Source organism: Ochotona princeps, chromosome 4 (genome assembly GCF_030435755.1).
Source record: "Ochotona princeps isolate mOchPri1 chromosome 4, mOchPri1.hap1, whole genome shotgun sequence".
Taxonomy (NCBI): domain Eukaryota; kingdom Metazoa; phylum Chordata; class Mammalia; order Lagomorpha; family Ochotonidae; genus Ochotona; species Ochotona princeps.
Genome location: NC_080835.1, coordinates 63,470,689 through 63,490,980, shown reverse-complemented (window position 1 = coordinate 63,490,980; position 20,292 = coordinate 63,470,689). Strand labels below are relative to the sequence as shown.

The window sequence follows — 20,292 nt, the reverse complement described above, 5'->3', positions numbered from 1 at the left end:
TGAGCCGTTGTGCTGGGCCCTATAGCCTTTATTTTTAGAGCAGTTTTGGGTTCAATGCAGAGTTGATTAGAAGGTATGAGAAATTTCTCTTATTCCCGTTACCCTCAACACGTGTATATTGTCCTCCATTATCAAACCCACCTCCAGGCTTCAGTTTTATTATATTTGACAAACCTGTATCGACATAATCATCATTAAAAAGGCCAAGGTTCACCTTAATATTCTCTCTTGTTCTGCTGCACATTTATGGATTTGGACAAATGTGTGACATACATTCCCCATTTTGGCATTATACAGAGTGGGCGAACTGCCCTAATGGTAGTTTGTGCTTTGCCTTTTTATCTCTACTTTAAGCCTCTGACAGCCACTAATCTTTTTATTTCTTTACATTGCTTTCCTTCTTCCAGTTGTCATATAGTTGGCACCATATATTGTTACAGATAGAATCACAAATTATGTAGCTGTTTCATAATGGTTTCTTTCACTTAGTAATAAGTTTTAAGTTTCCTCTGTCTTTTTATGACTTTTGATAGCTCATTTCATTTTAATGTTATATATAACCCAATGTGTGAACATACTAGTTTGTCATTTAACTTTCCAAGAGACATCTTGGTCGCTTCCAAGCTTTGGCAATTAGGAAAGCTGCTGCAGACAACTGTGTTTCTGTGGGCTATAAATTTTCATTCATTTGTGTAAATACCAAGGATAACAGTTGCTGGATAGTATGGTGAAAATGTGTTTAATTTTGTGAAAAATTGCCAAAATGTCTTCCAACAAAAGCAGCTATACAGTTTCTCATTCCTACTAGTAAGGAATGAGAGTTCCTATTCACATCCTTGCCCAACGTTTGATATTGTTGGCGTTTGGAATTTTGACCATTCCAGTAGATTTGTAGAGGGTGTTGTGTGTGTGTGCGCATGCATGTGTGTGTTTTATTAGTGATATCCCTTTTGTAAAATTTCATTTTATGAGAGAGCGAAATCTTCTGTTGCTTATGCATAACGAAACTCCATCCCAGTCTCCCATATAAAAGGTAGTGCCCCTAAATTTTGATCCATAATCCTGTTCCTTCTAGGATATGTGTGTCAGTGGAAAATTGAGTCTTAAGTGGAGTAACTGGATTCAACCAGGCATTCTAAAGGATGTAGTGTCCCAAACAGTGCCTTAATAGCAGTTCTAACCCACTGCACCTCATTCTTTAAATCAGCATTTTTCTGATGTGGTTACTTATCATTTGTATATTTTCTTGTGCTAGGTGAGTGTTTAAATCTTTAGCCCATTCTGAAAGTCAGGCTCTGTTTTCTTATTGTGGGTTTTAGAAATTCCTCATGTATTTTGAATAACAGTTAATTACCAAATAATGTATTTGCAAATGTTTTCTCCCAGTCTGTGGAGTTTTTTCTGTTACCTGGAAGGTATTTTATATAGAGCAGCAAATTTCAGTGAAGTCCAGCATATGAGTTCTTACTTCCCTGACATCACTAAACCATACTTTCTCCTGTATTCCAAGAACTTTGTACTTTTACATTTTACATTTAGGTCTGTGATCTATTTTGAGTTAATTTTGGTGTAGAATATACCTGTCATGTTTTACCACATTTTTTTTTTTGCCCATTTGTTCACTTTTAATGATAGAGGACTTTTTTCTTTTAATGGGTTGTGGGCCTTGTGCAGTGCTTCAGTTGGCTAAATCCTCGTCTAGTATCACCAGTTATTACAGAGCTTATGCATTTTTTAAACTGTTAGTGTCAGTCTGTATAGAGTTTTGACTTTGTATTTTGTGTATAAGATAGGAACTTTTTTGTACTATTCTATATCTCTTAATAAAATGCCTAGCCAGGAACCCTGTGGGGTATTCAGTGAATACTGAGTGATTGTAATCTTTGTAACTCATACTATTACATGAACATGTTATTGTCATAGCCCCACGGGAGGGGGGGCAATGGGGCCAGAGCACCTGGTCTGGGTTCTTGGACCCACCTGTGTGGTGGGTACCAGGTCCATGAGCCCTAGGGGTGGAGGGCCTGCAGGGTCGGGTGGCCCAGGGTGCCAATGACACCAGGGGAAGCTCACCGACTGCCCAGTGGCATGTTTGTATGGATTTGGTGCATGGGCTTCCAGCGGTCTGGCAATGGAACAGGTGGGGGCGTGGGTTGGCCTGGGGTCTCACATCCAGGATCTGTGGAATTCACGTGTCAGAGCTGGGCCTCCACAGTGGATGGCTGGCCCAGATACATATGGAGGAAATGACAACCCATTGGGGCCTTCAGAGGACATCTGGTACCATAGCAGAGGAAAGAGGACAGGACAAATTGGACAACTAACCCGGCCAAATGTTGACAGCAGTATCTGGGTGAATGGAAATTAACAGAGAGACAAGGAGAGACAGGAAGATCTTCCATTCTCTGGTTCACTCCCCAAGTGACCACAATAGCCCAAGCTGAGCTGATCCAAAACCAGGAGCTAGAAACTTCTTTTGGCTCTCTCACCAGGTCCCAGGGCTTTGGGGGAATCTTCAGCTGTTTTCCCAGGCCACAATTATGGAGTAGGATGAGAAATGGAAAAGCTGAGATATAAGCTGGCGCCCATATGGGATCCTGGTGCTTGAAGGAGGCATTAACCAATTGAGCCATTGTGCCATGCCCTGTTTGTTAATTTGACTTTTTTTTTTTCAATATTCTGGGTACTAGATGAATATTGTAGTTTACATTTTGAATACTAGATTCCTGCATGGTATACAGTTATTTATTTATTTATTTATTTTTTCATTCTATGGCATTTCTTGCTATTTTCTGGATGATCTGTGACATACAAAATTTTATAATTTTATTAAATGCTATTTCATTTTTCTTGGTTATTTTTAATGTCAAGTCTAAGAAATCATTGACTATTCCAAGATTATGCAGTTTTTTCTTTTAAAAATTTAATTGTTTTAGTTCTTAACATTCCAGGTTGATCAGGTTTAGAGTTAATTTTCCTGTGTGTCATGTGGAATTGTCTTCATCTGTTTGCTGCTGCAACAAACTAAATTTATTGAGAAATAACACTTCCCTTTGAAGAAAAATTAGACTAGAGGTTTTACTGAAGTCATTGGATTTGAGATAGTGTCATATACTTGCATTGGAAGTTGCAGAGGAGTAATTTACTCAAATGAGAGAAGATATCAATAAAATGAGGTTCTAAGTAAAAATAATAGTACTTGGAAGCTTATAAAACATCCCAAAGTATATTGTCTTAAGCAAGTATGTTGTAAAATTAAATATTAACATTTCTGATTTTTTAACATGGAAATTGAAACCGAGCTAATTAGTGCCACTGAAGTGAACGGTGTTTTAGCTTTGATGTAAGAGGCCTAATCTTGTTTTTAATTGTAGTTACTGATCTTAACAGTTTGAAAAAAGGGTTTTCACAAGTAACTTTCACTGGTTAACTCTAAGTTGCAGGGATCTTTTGATGCTTGTTTGCCGTAGGTATTCTATCAGAATTTATTACTACATCTCAATGAAGTGTAGTAAGTGGTGTAATGCTGACTCACTCAAGGTTAACAGATTGTTTTAATTGTGAAATGTGGAGTGAATCATTGAGAGGTTTTGCAAAATAACAATGAGAATTTTCTGTTCAGTGTGACTTTGGCTTGACAAAGGGGGAAGCAGACCTGTGGTATATTGGATGAATGAGATGCCTCCATGCTTCTGCGTTGTGTGGAATGTAGTATTTGATATGATCAGATCCATGGTCCTCCAGAACGTTGTTGCCTCAATTCTGAAAGATTCTTTATCTCTAGGACTCTTTCTCTGATTATCATGTGGAAATAGAATCCTCCTCCTCCTCATACCCTCATCAGCTTCCTCAGTGGTAAACAGATCCTTGTCTGTTTGGCATATATTGGTTTATTTGTTGTTTCTATCCACTAGTAAAACTCCATATTAGCAGGAGCTTTCTGTGCACTGTTGCATATTCCTAACTCCTGGACGTTGTTTGGCATATTGTAGAATGTAGTGAATATTTGTAGGAAAAAAGGGGTTTCTGATTTGTCCTGCCGAATTTGTAAAGCTTCTACAAGGTGAACTATAAAGATTTTTAGTGATCTGATTGTGTTGTAGACATAGAATGGACTTCATGGATGGAAGGTCTTCCTCTGTCTCCTTCTGTCTGTAAATCTGACTTTGCAATAAAAAAATCTTGTTTTTTTCTAATTTAAATAGTGTATAGGTATTGATTTCTCAGTGGGATACTGGAACAATAGATGTAAACCAGGACTGTTGCAGAAAAACTCTATAGATAATTTTTTCTTCCCATTAATAGTATGCTGATCTGTGTTTGCAGAGTTTCTCAAGCTTTGGTTCCCTTTTCCTGGTATTGTTAGGATGAAAGAATTCTTTGTTTTTTCTGCTTCTCACTGCCCCCGCCCCCAACTCCTTGTTCTGGAGTATTCTGCTTACGCCTTTGGTAGAGGAAAGTTGACCTTTTATTTTGCTTAATAAGTCAGGTTTTATAGTTTTTAATTTATTTTGGCTTCGTATTAGATTGTTTATGTGAACACTGATTGTAACTCCTTAACTGGACTAATTATTAGTTAATTCTTAGGATGTAGTACAAAGAACTTTGTAGTTTCAGTATTTGATCCTAAGTTGTTTGATGCTTGTATATTTTCTTTTCTATAGGTGGTGCTATAATTTTGAAACTTTGAATCCTCAGATAATAACTTGTGTTTGTACCATCGATGTGATTTTTTTAATGTTTACATCTTCTAATGCTTTCATTTGCTTCCTAATTCAGTATAAATAATATTCTGATTTTTTGCATTATGGGTTTTATTATATTACATAGTTTTTTGTTGCTTTCTGTACATTAAATATTAACATGCAAGAAATCTTCAAAGTATTTTTTAAGGCTGATTGACAAAGAGAGGAGGGGCAGTGGAGAGGGACTGAAGCGAGAGAGAGAGAGAGAGAGAGACTGATTTTCTGCTGGTACACACCCAGATGGCCGCAGCAGCTGGAGATCGGTCAGTGAAGTCATAAGCCTGAAAGTGGAGCAGTGGGAACACAAACTGGCGCCTGTGTGGAATGCCTGGCACAAGAGGCTGAGTTTTGACCTATGATGCCATGGTTCCAGCACCCTTAATAGAAAATCTTAAAGATAATATTTACCAAACATTGTTTTCCTCATCCCTGTGATCAACCTGGGGTGGGATGATGGTACGTAGTTTTGGAAAGCAACACTTCGAGACTGCTACACAAAATCCTAAACGATCTCAAAATTGAGGAAATTGTTTATAAGATTGAATCTGAACTCAATTGTCTGCCATCTAGTGGTAAGAATGCAGAGTACACAGAACACCAATGAGAAGTTCTGGATCTTTAGGTTGGGTTTACAACATTATTATACTGTTAGGAGGTAGTAAATGATTTTTTCACTTGAAATATTAGTCACTGGCAAAGAATTTTGAGAATATTTGGGGAATGTATTTACTATGGAGAATTTTCATGACTTATTTATATTTTTAAAGATTTAAGACATTTTATTGGAAAGTCATATTTATGGAGAGAAGAAATAAATATCTTCCACCTGCTGGTTCACTCCCCAAGTGGCCACAACAGCCAGAGCTAAGCCAACCTGAAGCCAGGAGCCAGGAACGTCTTACTTAAGGTCTCCCACGTGGGTACAGGGTCGTAAGGCTTTGGGCCATCTTCTGTTTTGCCAGGCCACAAACAGGGAGCTGGATGGGAAGTGGAACAGCTGGGATGCAAACCAGCACGCATACGCCATTCTGGCATTGGAGGTGGAGCATTGGCCAGTTGTGTCATAATGCTGGGTCCAAATTTTCAAGATTTAAAACCTGCTTTTTTGGACTGATTATTAAAAACATAATAGTTTTGATTGATTTGGGAAAAATTCTTTATGTGCTGATTAGAATCCTGAAGCAATTGTATTATATTGAGTCAATTAAAGCAATTTTTAGTTTTAAAATTAAAGTTTGGACAGTTCAACACATTTGGCCTGTGTTAAGCTGTGATATGTTAGGCTAAATTTTAGCCAGGTGTTAGTATTACGTATCTTTTTTTTTTAAATAAGATTTATTCATTTTATTACAGCCAGATATACACAAAGGAGGAAAGACAGAGAGGAAGATCTTCCGTCCGATGATTCACTCCCCAAGTGAGCCGCAACGGGCCGGTGCTGCGCCAATCCGATGCTGGGAACCTGGAACCTCTTCCGGGTCTCCCACGTGGGTGTAGTGTCCCAATGCATTGGGCCGTCCTCGACTGCTTTCCCAGGCCACAAGCAGGGAGCTGGATGGGAAGTGGAGCTGCTGGGATTAGAACCGGCGCCCATATGGGATCCCAGGGCTTTCAAGGCGAGAACTTTAGCCGCTAGGCCACACCGCCGGGCCCAGTATTACATATCTTAGATGTTCATTTTGTGTGCCCAGCAGCTTATGAATTCATGTTTCTCTAGATGTTATCTTTTCAGTTCCCCTGCTTCCTTCTGTTACAAAAAAAGATATCTTTGCCAAGAATTACTCCATTTTATCTGTTTTTTTCTTTTTTCTAAGATTTATTTGTTTCTATTTGCAAGGCAGATTTGGCAGAGAAATCTTCCATTTGCTGGTTCACTCTCAAAAATGGCTGCAGTGGTCAGAGCTGAGCTGATCTGAAGCTGGCAGCCAGGAGCCGCCTCCTCATCTCACCTGGGTGCCTATGCCCAAGGCCTGGGGCCTTCTTCGGCTGCTCTCCCAGGTCATAAGCAGAGAGCTGGATCAAAAGTGGAACCACTGGGACAGGAACCAGTGCCCATATACGATCTGACCACCAGCAGGCAGAGGATTAATTTGCTGTGCTGCCACACTGGCCTTGTATTTTATTTTATTTTTAAAGATTTATTCATTTTATTACAGCCAGATATACACAGAAGAGGAGAGACAGAGAGAAAGATCTTCTGTCCAATGATTCACTCCCCAAGTGAGCCGCAACGGGCCGGTGCTGCGCCGATCCGAAGCCGGGAACCTGGAACCTCTTCCGGGTCTCCCACGCGGGTGCAGTGTCCCAATGCATTGGGCCGTCCTCGACTGCTTTCCCAGGCCACAAGCAGGGAGCTGGATGGGAAGTGGAGCTGCCGGGATTAGAACCGGCGGCCATATGGGATCCCGGGGCTTTCAAGGCGAGGACTTTAGCCTCTAGGCCACACCGCCGGGCCCCTGTATTTTATTTTTTTTTTTTAAAGATTTTATTTATTTTTATTACAAAGTCAGATATACAGAGAGGAGGAGAGACAGAGAGGAAGATCTTCCGTCCGATGATTCACTCCCCAAGTGAGCCGCAACGGCCGGTGCTATGCCGATCCGAAGCTGGAAACCAGGAACCTCTTCCAGGTCTCCCATGCGGGTGCAGTGTCCCAAGGCTTTGGGCCGTCCTCGACTGCTTTCCCAGGCCACAAGCAGGGAGCTGGATGGGAAGTGGAGCTGCCGGGATTAGAACCGGCGGCCATATGGGATCCCGGGGCTTTCAAGGCGAGGACTTTAGCCTCTAGGCCACGCCGCCGGGCCCCTGTATTTTATTTTTTAAGTAGAGACTTTTTATGGAAGCAGTTTACTGTCCCACTGAGGAGGAATATGAGGTGTGATAAACTTCAGAAAGCAATTGCTGCTCTCCAGGTTGCTGACACATTTCTTCCAGATTATGAACTATGCCAAATCTTAGACTAAGCTGAAGATTATTTTCTGCAGCTGGCTGGTAAGTTATATTTCATTGAATTTTGGCTTTAATATTTTCAGCCTGTTAGATATTGGCCAGAAGAATACAAGACTGCTTTCAATGATCTCAGGCTCATTGGGAGACACACATAGATAAGCCAGTAACTGTAATTAGATGTGGTAAGTGCATTAATTATATAGAATGACTTAAAGGAGTACGACATTGTGGTCAGGAATAATTTACTCCCCTTTCCAAAATAATTAATTGTTTCTCAGTGCCACATCTAAGTCTTATACATAGAGATTAACAATCATCACAGTGTATTTAAGACTGTATTCTTCGGCCCTGTGCAGTGGCTCACCTTACTTGTAGCAGGATCCTACATGAGAGTCAGTTCAAGTCCTGCTTGTTCCGCTTCCCATCTAACTCCCTGCTTGTGGCCTGGGAAAGCAGTAGGTGATGGTCCCAAAGCCTTGGGACCCTGCCACCTGCATGGGAGACCTGGAAGAAGCTCTTGGCTCCTGACTTCAGGTCTGCTCAGCTCTGGCTGTCGTGGCTGCTTGGGGAGTAAAGCAGCGGATGGAAGACTTCTCTCTCAAATCTGTCTTTGAAATAAAAACAAAGGTAGAAGAGCTATCTTTCTCTCCTTCTCTCTATAAATCTGCCATTCCAGTAAAAATAAACACACCCCCCCCCTTTTTTAAAGACTATATTCTTACTTTAAGAAGGCTCAGTTTAGTAGGAGAAAAATTCCATGTTCCCTGGTTTTTCTCTCTAGGTATCATTAATGGGAGACACAGTGCCAGTTTGAACTATATACAAGCTGTTCCCAGTTCTATGTATTGCACAAATGCAACATGTCTGAATGTGGATTTGTCTCATTTAGAAGCTTCTTAGAATGTATTCATACATTAAATAGGTTTATATGAGGGCACATAAAGTCTTGAATAATGGGATTTTGAAGATAAGTTTATTTGAAGATAAGGTTTTTTTTGTTGTTTAAGGATCTATTTTTATTGGAAAGGCAGAGTTCAGAGTTAAAAGTAACAGAGAAAAGGAAACACCATAAAGTAAGATGTTCTAACTGTAAGAAGTGCCATCTAGAGATCCTTCAGTGTCATTTCTTATGGTCAGAAATTGACTTTGTACTGAAGATATTGACTTCTGAAACAGTGTCCACAAATTCTCCGCTGTTACAACATAGGCTCTTGTACTGTCTTTTCTACACTTCTTTGAGTAAATGAACGAATGTAGTTCATCCTACCACTGCCTGATAGACCAAAAGATCTGGGATTAATTTCTGTATGGGGTTAATGTGTGCTGTGTGACGTAAGAGTGGTTCTTGCTGAGATAAGATTACTAAATAAGCAATGATAAATTTTCTTTACAAATTGATTTTGACTTATTCTTTGTTTACTGGTTAGGTTAGTTACTGAGTATATTGGAAAGTATTGAATATTTTACACCAAAAAATATTACAGATATATAAATTCTAACACTAAACTCTTGATGTGTATGTAGCTTCGTTGTTGACTTTTGACTTAACATTGCATATGGTGAGCATTTCCCTGACAACCTTTGGGCCATGTAGTTGTTGGCCTTACAATATTTCATTGTCAGACTGTACTGTCATTTAATTAACTAATTCCCTGTTGTTGGACATATCCACTTAAGTTCTGAATTATGTCCTTAGTATCATAGACACTTTTATTAAAGCTATCTGAATGTCCTCTCATTTATTTCTTTTAAAATTTATTTATTAGAAAGGCATAATTTCATAGAAAATGCCCCCTCCTTTATACTTTTCGTATGAACTCAATTCCTGTTCCTTGTACTGAGAAGTCCTTATTCATTCTTAAACATTTCCTCATTACAGTGTAATATGTCAGATTTGTTTGTTAAGCTGTGAAACAATAGCATGTTTTTAGTTACTTCAAGTGGGAATCATAAAAATCTCTCACCCTACAAATATTACAGATATTTGAACAGGTTTTTTTTTTTTTTTTTTTGCCAAGATCCATTTATTTGTATTTAGAAGGCTGATTTACAGAGAGATGTTGCATCTGCTGGTTCACTCCCCAAATAGCCACCATTGGCCGGAGCTGAACTGATTCAAAACCAGGACTAGAGCTTCTTCCAAGACTCCCACATGGTATGAGGGCCCAAGGACTTGAGCCATCCTTTGCTGCTTTCTCAGGCCATAAGCAGAGAGCTGGATGGGGACATGGACTGGACATAAACTGGCACCCGTTTGGGATGCCATTGCTGCAGGTGGAAGCTTCAATTGCTGGCCCTAACAATTGCTTCCTTTTTTTTTTAAAGATTTATTTTATTTTTATTAGAAGGTCAGATGTACAGAGAGGAGGAGGAGAGACAGAGAGGAAGATCTTCCATCCAATGATATACAAGTGGCCACAACGCCCAGAGCTGAACTGATTCGAAGCCAGGAGCCAGGACCTTTTTCCAGGTCTCCACGCAGGTGCAGGGTCCCAAAGCTTTGGGCTATCCTCTGCTGCTTTCCCAGGCCACAAGCAGGAAACTGGATGGGAAGCGGGCCTGCTGGGATTACAACCAGGGCTCATATGGGATCCTGGCACGTGAGGACTTTAGCCGTTAGGCTGCGCACCGGGCCCCACAATTGTTGGATTTTTGTTTTGTTTTTTAAAGAGTTATTTAGTTTTATTGGAAAGGTAGATATACACAGAGGAGGAGACACTGAGAGGAAGATCTTCCGTCCGATGGTTCACTCCTCAAGTGGCTGCAACGGTTGTAGCTGAGCAGATCCGAAACCAGGAGCTTCCTCTGGGTCTCCTACGTCCACGACTGCTTTCCCAGGCCACAGGAAGGGAACTGAACGGGAAGCAGGGCCTCCAAGATTAGAACCGGCACCCACATGGGATCACAGCGTGTTCAAGACGAGGACTTTTAACTGCTACACTATCGCGCCAGGCCCTACAATTGCTTCTTAATTTGAGTTGTTTTTTGAAGTAAGAACAAAGTTATTATATATTTTTCATGCATTTAGTATTTAACAGGGAGAATGTGCTTGTGTGTATGTGCAATTTTTTTTGTTCTGATTTCAACCAGGATTTTTTCCAAATTTTTCAGCATTTTTGCTATGTGGAAACAAAATGATTGTCATACTTTATGCCAAAAAAATTTGGAAGCTAGGGCTGTTGCTGTTGCTGTGGCCCACTGTGTAAAGCTGTCACCTGCAATACTGGAATTCTATATGGACTCCTGTTCCAGTCCTGGATGTTGCATTTTCTATCCAGCTCCCTGCTAATGGCCTGGGAAAGCAGCAGAAGATGGCCCAAGTGACTGGTCCCTGCCACCCATGTGGGAGGTCCAAAAAAAGCTTCTGTCTCCTGGTTTCCTCCAGAGGTTTTTATCATCCTGCTTTAGAAGTAAATAGGGCCCGGCGGCGTGGCCTAGTGGCTGAGGTCCTCACCTTGAGCACGCTGGGATCCCATATGGGCACTGGTTCTAATCCCGGCAGCTCCACTTCCCATCCAGCTCCCTGCTTGTGGCCTGGGAAAGCAGTCGAGGACGGCCCAAAGCCTTGGGACACTGCACCCGCATGGGAGACCTGGAAGAGGTTCCTGGTTCCCGGCTTCGGATCGGCGCGCATCGGCCCGTTGTGGCTCACTTGGGGAGTGAATCATCGGACGGAAGATCTTCCTCTCTGTCTCTCCTCCTCTCTGTATATCTGACTTTGCGATGAAAAAAATAAATCTTTAAAAAAAAAGTAAATAGAAAAATCTTTTCTTTGTTTTTTTTTTTAAGAAGCTGTTTTTTCATCTTTAGTTTCTTCTTGATTTTTTTTTTTTGTTTGTACTTCTCCCAGGAAAAATGTCAAATCTGATAAGTAGCATTTTGTTAACAGTTAATTTGCCTTTCAATTTGTTTATTTCCATTTTTCTAGGTATTGAGGTCAGTTACAAAAAGTCTGTCTTTCAGAATGACTTTCTAACATATGGCTCAGTTGATTATGATATGTTGTTCAAGCTAATTTATTGGAAAATCTTATGGAGTATGAACATCATTTTGATAGACTTGCTGAAGTGCCTCTTTAAGCAGGAACTTGAGACTTCTGCCTTCTAATGGCTTGCTGGCTGTAGAAGTGAGCCCCTCCTTGTCCTGCTCTAAATGCTGCACCTGATGAACTGCCAGCCTAGGGAGCTCTGTGTAGGCTGTTAATAGAGTTAATAGAGCAGTTAATAGCAGTTAATAACAGTTAATAGAGCAGTCTGTTACCATTTGCCTTATGATTTTTGTACTTTGCTGAAATGTTTATTTTTAATACAAAGATGCAGTTTTGCATTTCACTAGTTCTCTTGTTTTTAATTCGCTAGGATTATTATCTTAAACTGGATAGTTGGGAATTTACTTGGTACCTATTTTAAAGTATGCTTTATGTTCATAAAAAATCTTTATAATAAATCTGTCGGTAATGAGCTTCTGCGATCTTACTTGTGAAGAATCTTAGGTAGTACAAGTGATATCTGCTTTTCTACCTTAGATGATGTTGGAAGAACTTATTTGTTTGATGGCTACTGTTGCAGGGTGCGAGCGAGATCACACCAGACATGTCTAAGGTTTATTAAGGAGTCTTTATTAATCAAGCTTGAAGACAACAGAGCACAATAGCAAATTACAAGTCCATACAGCAATCCACCTAATCATAAACCAACCAATCATAATCCCAAAAGAAACAAATGGTCATCATCCTTAAGTCCATCCATTAAGCTGAAAACCTATGTCCCAGCTTCCCCAACAATATATGTTATCCTAAGAGACATGCAACAAATAACCTGGACACACTTACAAAGCTGCAGACATTCACCTTTCCCTGGCTTCTCTGCCCACATTCTACTACTGCTAAGCCTCACCCCTCCTAGAACTCCAGATAGTACACAGACCAGAAACAACACTGTTATAACCATTGTCCCATCTAAGCAGCACACAGGGACCATGCTCAGGGGATTACCTGTCCTGGGTCAGCCAAGAGTTGGGGTGCCAGAGTAAGGGAAGCACCTGGCCAGAAAGAGTGAGAGCCCCTGCTTCATGGGCCTTTTAAAAGGGGCTTGTGAGGGGAGTGGTTACAGGACAATGCAATACCATCCCCTCTCAGTTGATAGGTGAGTCACAGGTAGGCAGGAGTGAATACCTAAGTGTTGTGGGCTAAAGAGTTCATTAATGCTTGGTAGGATGGGCAGGAACAGGAACTGGGCTTGTAGCTAAAAACACCTAGACTAATTGGACTTCCAATATCCTGGCTCATTTAGGATGTGGGGGAAGTGGTTGAGGATGCAATTACTATTCCATTGCTGTTAGGACCCACCTTCAGGACAGAGGTTGGTGGACACAGCCAAATTTCATTTGCCCACTGTCAATGGGTGCTGGCTATCACAGGCTGCATCCCATAACACACTACATTTGTTCTTTCCCCTTTCTCTGTTTGAAAGTACTTTTTATATTTGTAGGAAGAGTATTTTCTTCTTGTCTTTTTTGTTTTTTTTTAAGATTTATTTATTTGATTACAGTCAGATATACCGGCACCCATATGGGATCCCTGGGCATTGAAGGTGAGGACTTTAGCCACTAGGCCACGCCGCCGGGCCCTCTTCTTGTCTTTAAATATTAGAAATTTTCATTTTACCTAAAGAAAGAAACTACATGGTATGTGTTAATGTGGGATTTAGGAGTTGTTAATAATGCTTAACTAGAGGTACTCTAGAGTTTATATTCTCAGGATAAGTAGAAGAAAAATGTGAGTTGTACATGTTAAAACTTTTTTGATGAGTGGGTGGGGGATTTTGTTATGTATTTTATTTTATGTATTTTTGTATTTATTTTATGTATTTATGTATTTTTTATGTATTTTTATTTTGATTGAAAGTAAAACATTAGCTATTGTGATTCCTGTGATAATTGAGACTTACTTGGGTGGCTTGTTTTGGTTATAACATTTACCTTTTCAACTTACAACATTGTACAGAAAAAATATGTTGAAGAAGTGTATGTAACAGAGTTTGTGTAACTATCCAATTGTCTTTCCCCCCTCATAGTACTTCTGTTTGATCTATTCTTACTCCTAATTTCAGTATAAATTCTTTTTTCCTTTTTATTAGATGTGAGATGGTGTTTTTTAGCTTTGGAAGTTACCCTTTAATTTTATGGGGTCATTTTTAAAAGCCTACGTATTTTAAGATTAGCATCACAATTAAAAGTTTCATTTATCAGCTCTTCTTTAGCTTGAAATTTGAAAATAGTCAATGTATTGGTCTCAAGTTTGCTTTCTAGCCCTAGGGAAAAACAGGTGGCCTACTTGTACAGTTTTGATTTTGCTTATGTAAGAAACCAGGGTCCTTAAAAAGTTCAATGGAAAATGCATATTATGAAGAAAAACAACATGAATTTCAAAGAATTTTGATCAAAAAACCCCTTAATTAAAAAAATTATTAAAATTAACTAAAAAGTATTCCCATACCATTTTGATATTGTGTAAGAATGTTTATTCATACTAAAAATTTTTTTAAAGATTTATTATTATTGGAAAGCCGGATATACAGAGAGGAGGAGAGACAGAGAGGAAGATCTTCCGTCCGATGATTCACTCCCCAAGTGAGCCGCAACGGCTGGTGCTGTGCCGATCTGAAGCCGGGAACCTGGAACCTCTTCCAGGTCTCCCACGCGGGTGCAGTGTCCCAATGCATTGGGTCATCCTCGACTGCCTTCCCAGGCCACAAGCAGGGAGCTGGATGGGAAGTGGAGCTGCCGGGATTAGAACCGGCGCCCATATGGGACCCCGGGGCTTTCAAGGCGAGGACTTTAGCCACTAGGCCACGCCGCCAGGCCCTCATACTAAAATTAATGCCCACAAACTAAGGGAAAAATCAAATGCATCGGATGGTAATACATACCTTGAAAGAAATAAATAAAGCAGAGTGCGCCGAATAATGAATGTTTGAAACAGGAGAATGCTTTGTGGTTTTATTTTGTATAAGGATTCTTGTAAGTTCATCTAGTAAGGTGATATTTCACCAACAGATTTTAGAAAAAAGGTGAGGGAGCAACCCGTATAGGTTTCTAGTAGAGGGTTTTAGGCAAATAGAAGAGCAGTGTCAAGCACTTGAGGCATCTAGGAAGCATTGCAATGTAGATGTCAGTGGTAAAACAAATCATGCAACAGGGGAAAACAGATTATAAAGAGAATATAGTATGTGTGTAATAGCATGTAATTTTGTGCATATGTATAGGAACACATTCTATAACATATATAGAACTATATCAATTTACATGCTATACATAAAATATTGTAGCTGTTAAAACTGAAATGTGTATCTTTGTTTTTAGGATCAGATTATGTCTGACAGTTTAGTTCTAGTATTTTTTTTTGTAATTCAAAATGTGGAAAGCTGTTAACCTGTAAGTTGTCTCAAATAGAGGAGATTGGTTTAGGAGTACATAATTATGATATAGGAGACTGTTTCTGTTGTTCAGAATTTTTATTATTGTTATTATTATTATTGTTCAGTTTCAGGGACTGTGAAGGGGAAAATTTCACTGAGGGAAGTACTTTATAAACAGTGAACATGGAAAGGTTGAAGTATGAAACACAGAAAGGTTTATCATAAAACTGGGAGTATTTCTAGGTTGGGGTAAGAGTCAAGGAGGATATTGATGATGGAATATGATATTTTCATTGTGTTAGCAGTGGGTGCATTGCTGAGGTTAAGAAATTAAGAGTCATATTGTGTTAGACATCATTTTGTGGCCAATTTAAATTATTGGAGTGCCAGGTGCGAGAAATCCCAAGTCATATCAAAAGTATCACATGCTTAAATGAGAGACCAGTTAGGTCAGTGTTTCTCATTCATTGAGAGTAGTAGTAATTATGGAGTACTGATTCTGCATTGCAGGACAGTTCTCTGTCTGCTAAGAATGTTATGAATTCTTGTAAAATCTGTGAGTGTGACAGTCCCCATCCACAACTCACTGGGCTTGCAACAGAAGTGATACATATGCCCTGGTTAATTAAATAGAATGTGAATTTTGGCTTTGGCTCTGGTTTTGTATAGAGAAGAAAAAATAGATTTGCTAGAGTGATAGGCATAGAATCAGAAGGACTTGGTTCCTAATAGTATTTTGGGGAATGTATACACAAAACATTTCAAAAAGTTAATGGCAAAGTTGAATTATTGGATGAGCATTACTTGGTGCAAGAAATTTGAAATCTGTGCATTATGTTTTTATAATATACATTTGGCATATGCTTTTTGGAGATTCCTTCTGTATTGGCATATATAGGGTAGGAGTATATTTGGGCAGTATTGCAATACATTTTGTGATAGGTTGAATTTTGTAAACTAAATCAGATTTCACAGGGTAAAATTACTCATGATTTAATTATAAAGAAGTAGCAACTGTGTTTAAGAACTGAATAGGTTATCAAGATAGTTTCTGTAAGAAACTAGAAATAGAAAAAATGCAGGACTATGAAATTGGGAGGGATGGAAGCTAGGAAGATAACATCTTATCAGATTTGGAACTTGACTACTGTGGTTTTTTATTTTATGTTTTAGTTTAAATATTTATAGGGTTTGAAATATATTTTGCTTAATATATTTTATATTTAATTAAATGATAAAAAATGAGCAAGACAGAGATAGGCCTTGCTTTCTGTAGACTGATTCTATTAGGAGCAAGACAAATATAATGTTCAGTATCACAGAATAGTTATAAGATACTATGAAGATTCAGACAAGATAGAGATGATTTTTTTGTTTGTTTATTCACTAGGTGAACAACCAAGTGAATTTGCTATTTAATTTTTGTTGTAGGTAGCCCAAATTGAGAAGAAAAATATGTGTATCTTTTTTTTTTTAAAGATTTTTATTCATTTTATTACAGCTAGATATACACAGAGGAGGAGAGACAGAGAGGGAGATCTTCTGTCCGATGATTCACTCCCCAAGTGAGCCGCAACGGGCCGATGCGCGCCAATCCGATGCTGGGAACCTGGAACCTCTTCCGGGTTTCCCACGCGGGTGCAGGGTCCCAATGCATTGGGCCGTCCTCGACTGCTTTCCCAGGCCACAAGCAGAGAGCTGGATGGGAAGTGGAGCTGTCGGGATTAGAACCGGCGCCCATATGGGATCCCGGGGTTTTCAAGGCGAGGACTTTAGCCGCTAGGCCACGCCGCCGGGCCCAAGTATGTGTATCTTGATGCTGTTCCGTGAACACTCTGTTGGGCTTTTTATTATTATTTTATTTTTAAGCATAATTTGTGAGGATAACTGCTCTGAATGTAGCTGCTTTGTTTAATAATTAGACCTGCTAAAGCATACATTTTGAAAGATTAGAAGCAGATAAATGTTCAAAGTTGCATTGTTGCTCCTTGCAACCCCAATTAAGGCCAAATTTCGTTATTTGAATTCATATTTAATCATAGTGTACTGAGTACAAATAACTGGGTCATGAAGAGCTTTGATTTTTCTTATGATAGTTATAACATTTTACACATATTGTATATACATTTAAAAGTAAACTCTTTATAGGCTTCATTTCTATTTTTTAATTTGTTTATAGCTTGTGTTCGTTGAATTTTCCAATTATATGTCATAAGCAGATTTAAGGTAAAACTCTGAGGTTCATTAAGAACTTAATTTTTATGCTGAAACAGAGTATTTCATAGTCCTACTTTTCAGTTTGAAATATAAAAGTAACATTTCTTAGAAGAATATTGAGTAATAGAGTTTTTGAGTCATTTGTGATTTGAAATTTTATGCAGTGGAAAACTGAGTTCTATTTTGAGTTCTGATTATCATCAGTATTGGTTAGCTGCCTGAAGTCTGAGATCAGTCATCAAGACTAAGGAGAGAGAAAAATGAGAAATGTTTAATATAAACAGAGCTCCTACCCAGTCACCGACTCTGTTATCTTTGTATTAGTGCAAATACAGCACTCTAGGGGTAGTATTAATAAAGGTTTACCTTTTTGTTTGAAAGAGAATTAGAGAAAGATCTTGCAACCCATGATTCATTGTCCAAATAAATGGCTTCTAATGAATGCCATGGTTGAGCTAGGTCAAAGCCAGGTGCCTGGACCTCTGAGTCTTCAACATGAGTGGGAGGAACCCAGGCACTTGGCCCATATTCTGCTTTTTGCCACGAAGTGTTGGCAGAGACCTGGGTCACAAGTGGAGAAAGCGGAGCTCATATGCTGGTATCAAAGGGCAGCTGAAACCACTTTGCCACTGGCTCCTTGGAGAGATGTTAGTAAATGTAATTTAACTTTTGTTCATGTATGGTGTGTGTGTGTTTGCTTTCTTTGAAATATGCAAGGTAAATTACACTCTGAGGAATTTGATTTTTTTTTCTGGTGTTGTTGAGCATTTATGTAGTCCTAATCAGAAAATACCCTACTTCTTAGGTGGATAGTGACAATGCGCCTGAAAGATACTTACCTCCTAAATGATTATAATTCTACTTTGAACGATTTTCCACCTGTTGGCATGCAAATCTGGTGTTAACAGTTAAAGCCAAGGTGGAATTAATCTTGAAATAATTTTTTATTATTTCAGACTTAATACAGTGCACAAATGAGATGAATGTTAACATCCCACAATTGGCAGACAGTTTATTTGAAAGAACTACTAACAGTAGTTGGGTGGTGGTCTTCAAGTCTCTTATTACAACTCATCATCTGATGGTATATGGAAATGAGGTAAGCAGCATTCTTGATTAATGAATATTTGGTTGTGATTATTACTTAGCCTGCTTTTGTCACTAGTATTTGAAAAATAGCTTTTACAACTGGATACACAGAATGGCAGATTTAATTGCATATAATCTAATGGTTATGTTAAATAATTTTATGTTTACAGTATAAAATGTATAATTGTAATGTAGTAAAATAGAATTTCTGCAGTTTGAGGAAACAAGGCTTGTAAGCTAGAAAGCAGAAAATGGGTCAGAGCAGAAGATTTCAATAATGGGACCAACAAGCAAGGATAATGACTGAAAGTTTGCTGTGTAAGCTCTAGTCTTCTCAGGCGTTGTCCATAGCTGACTTAATGTGTCCGTATCCACTTGGCCTTTTTTCCCTAGCCCAGTCAGATTGCTCTCTACTGTTATATAGTTGTCTTTGAAAACACTTTGCTGGTTTAAGGCTATGAAGTTGAGGACTAGGGTAGTGTTTTGCTAATAAATACTGCCTGAGGAATAAATACCTTCTATTGCAGAGGTATGTATCTGAAGCCTTTAATGCTCAAAAGGCTGTAGTAAGGTACACAAGCTTTTGCTATTTTCTGTTTAGAGAATATCATTATTTTCCTTGTTTGACCTAGTAGCTTAACTTTTTGATTTTTGTAAAATTAGAAATAAATTCACCCCCTGGGCTGAACTTATGAGCTGGGACAGATCTCCTACTTGTTGTATAGCAGGAATCTTCCTGCCTGAGCTGTCAGCATTGTTTCTCAGCATTTGCATTGGCAGGAACCTGGAGTCAGGAGCCAGAGCTGAGCACCAAGCGCAAGGATGCCAGGGTCTTCCCATTCAGTCTCATTTACAGATAAGCCTCTGGAGTTTCTGTTAAGTGCTAATGCGAATCTCTTGCTCTGCTCATTTTTGCAGCAGTTTGTGCAACATTCAGGTTTTCCATTTCTGGGTTTTCCCATTGGTAGATGGGGGAATACCAAAGAACTGTAATCAGGGCAGGAATGGGGAGTGTACCTAGGACAGCCCCCAACACCAAGGTGTTTGTCCAAAGTGTCAGCAGTGCTAAGGTTGAGAAATTTGATCACAGGAAAAAAAATCACAAAAAAATGAAGCTGAATGGGCCATGTCCTAGAGCCTTGACATCAGGTGGCTATATCAGATTCTATTACAAACGGGGTGATTGGGTAAGTCAATTCTCTGAGCTTTGATGTACACATTAATAATACAACACGTTAATGGATGAGTAGAATTGAGCAAGACACTGGTATAGCATGAAAAGTTGTAGGTGATTAATGAAAATGTAGTTAGGTGAAATTCAAAACTGTAGAGTCATGCATGGATGCAGTGATACTTGGTGGAAATATCAACAGTATATTTTATGAAAAAATTTCTCACATATGCAGAAGTATAGAGAAAGTAAATGTAGCAGCTTCAACATATATGATTATTTTACTGCTCTTTAAGGGATAGGTTTAGGATGATGTCCAAGCTATCTTATGACCCCAGATGAAAATTGGGAAACTTTATTTGCCAGATGGTGTGGTGCTTAATACCAAGTTCAATATGTTGGATGCTGCTGGAAACAGAATTAACTTAGTCAAAGCCATGTATCTTTGCAGATAAAAATTATGAAGATAAGTAATAAAATGGTAGCAACCTTAGCTTCGCTATCATGGAAATGACTAAAACATTTAGATTCATTCCTAGGAGACTATTATCAAAACCTACAAAAATCCCAATCTAGTAATATATAATTTTGTTTTCTGTCCTTTTGAAACAAATTGTTGCAGGATAATGATGAAATAGTGTTAGAATTTTGTTGATTGTGAGTGATCTTAAGTGAGTAAAATGGAGTCAAGGGATGGTAGGCA

The 20,292-nt window shown here is 39.0% G+C and overlaps 1 protein-coding gene across 15 annotated transcripts in view; it reads left to right on the top strand.

Annotated features, from left to right (window-relative positions):
* PICALM (phosphatidylinositol binding clathrin assembly protein) overlaps window positions 1-20,292 on the top strand; it is a 97,873-nt gene that overhangs the window by 10,214 nt on the left and 67,367 nt on the right. For all 15 annotated transcript variants that reach the window (XM_058663696.1, XM_058663697.1, XM_058663699.1 and 12 more), the window contains exon 2: window positions 18,286-18,428. In XM_058663696.1, coding sequence (XP_058519679.1) covers window positions 18,286-18,428 — 143 coding nt within the window. The remainder of the gene's footprint in view (window positions 1-18,285; window positions 18,429-20,292) is intronic.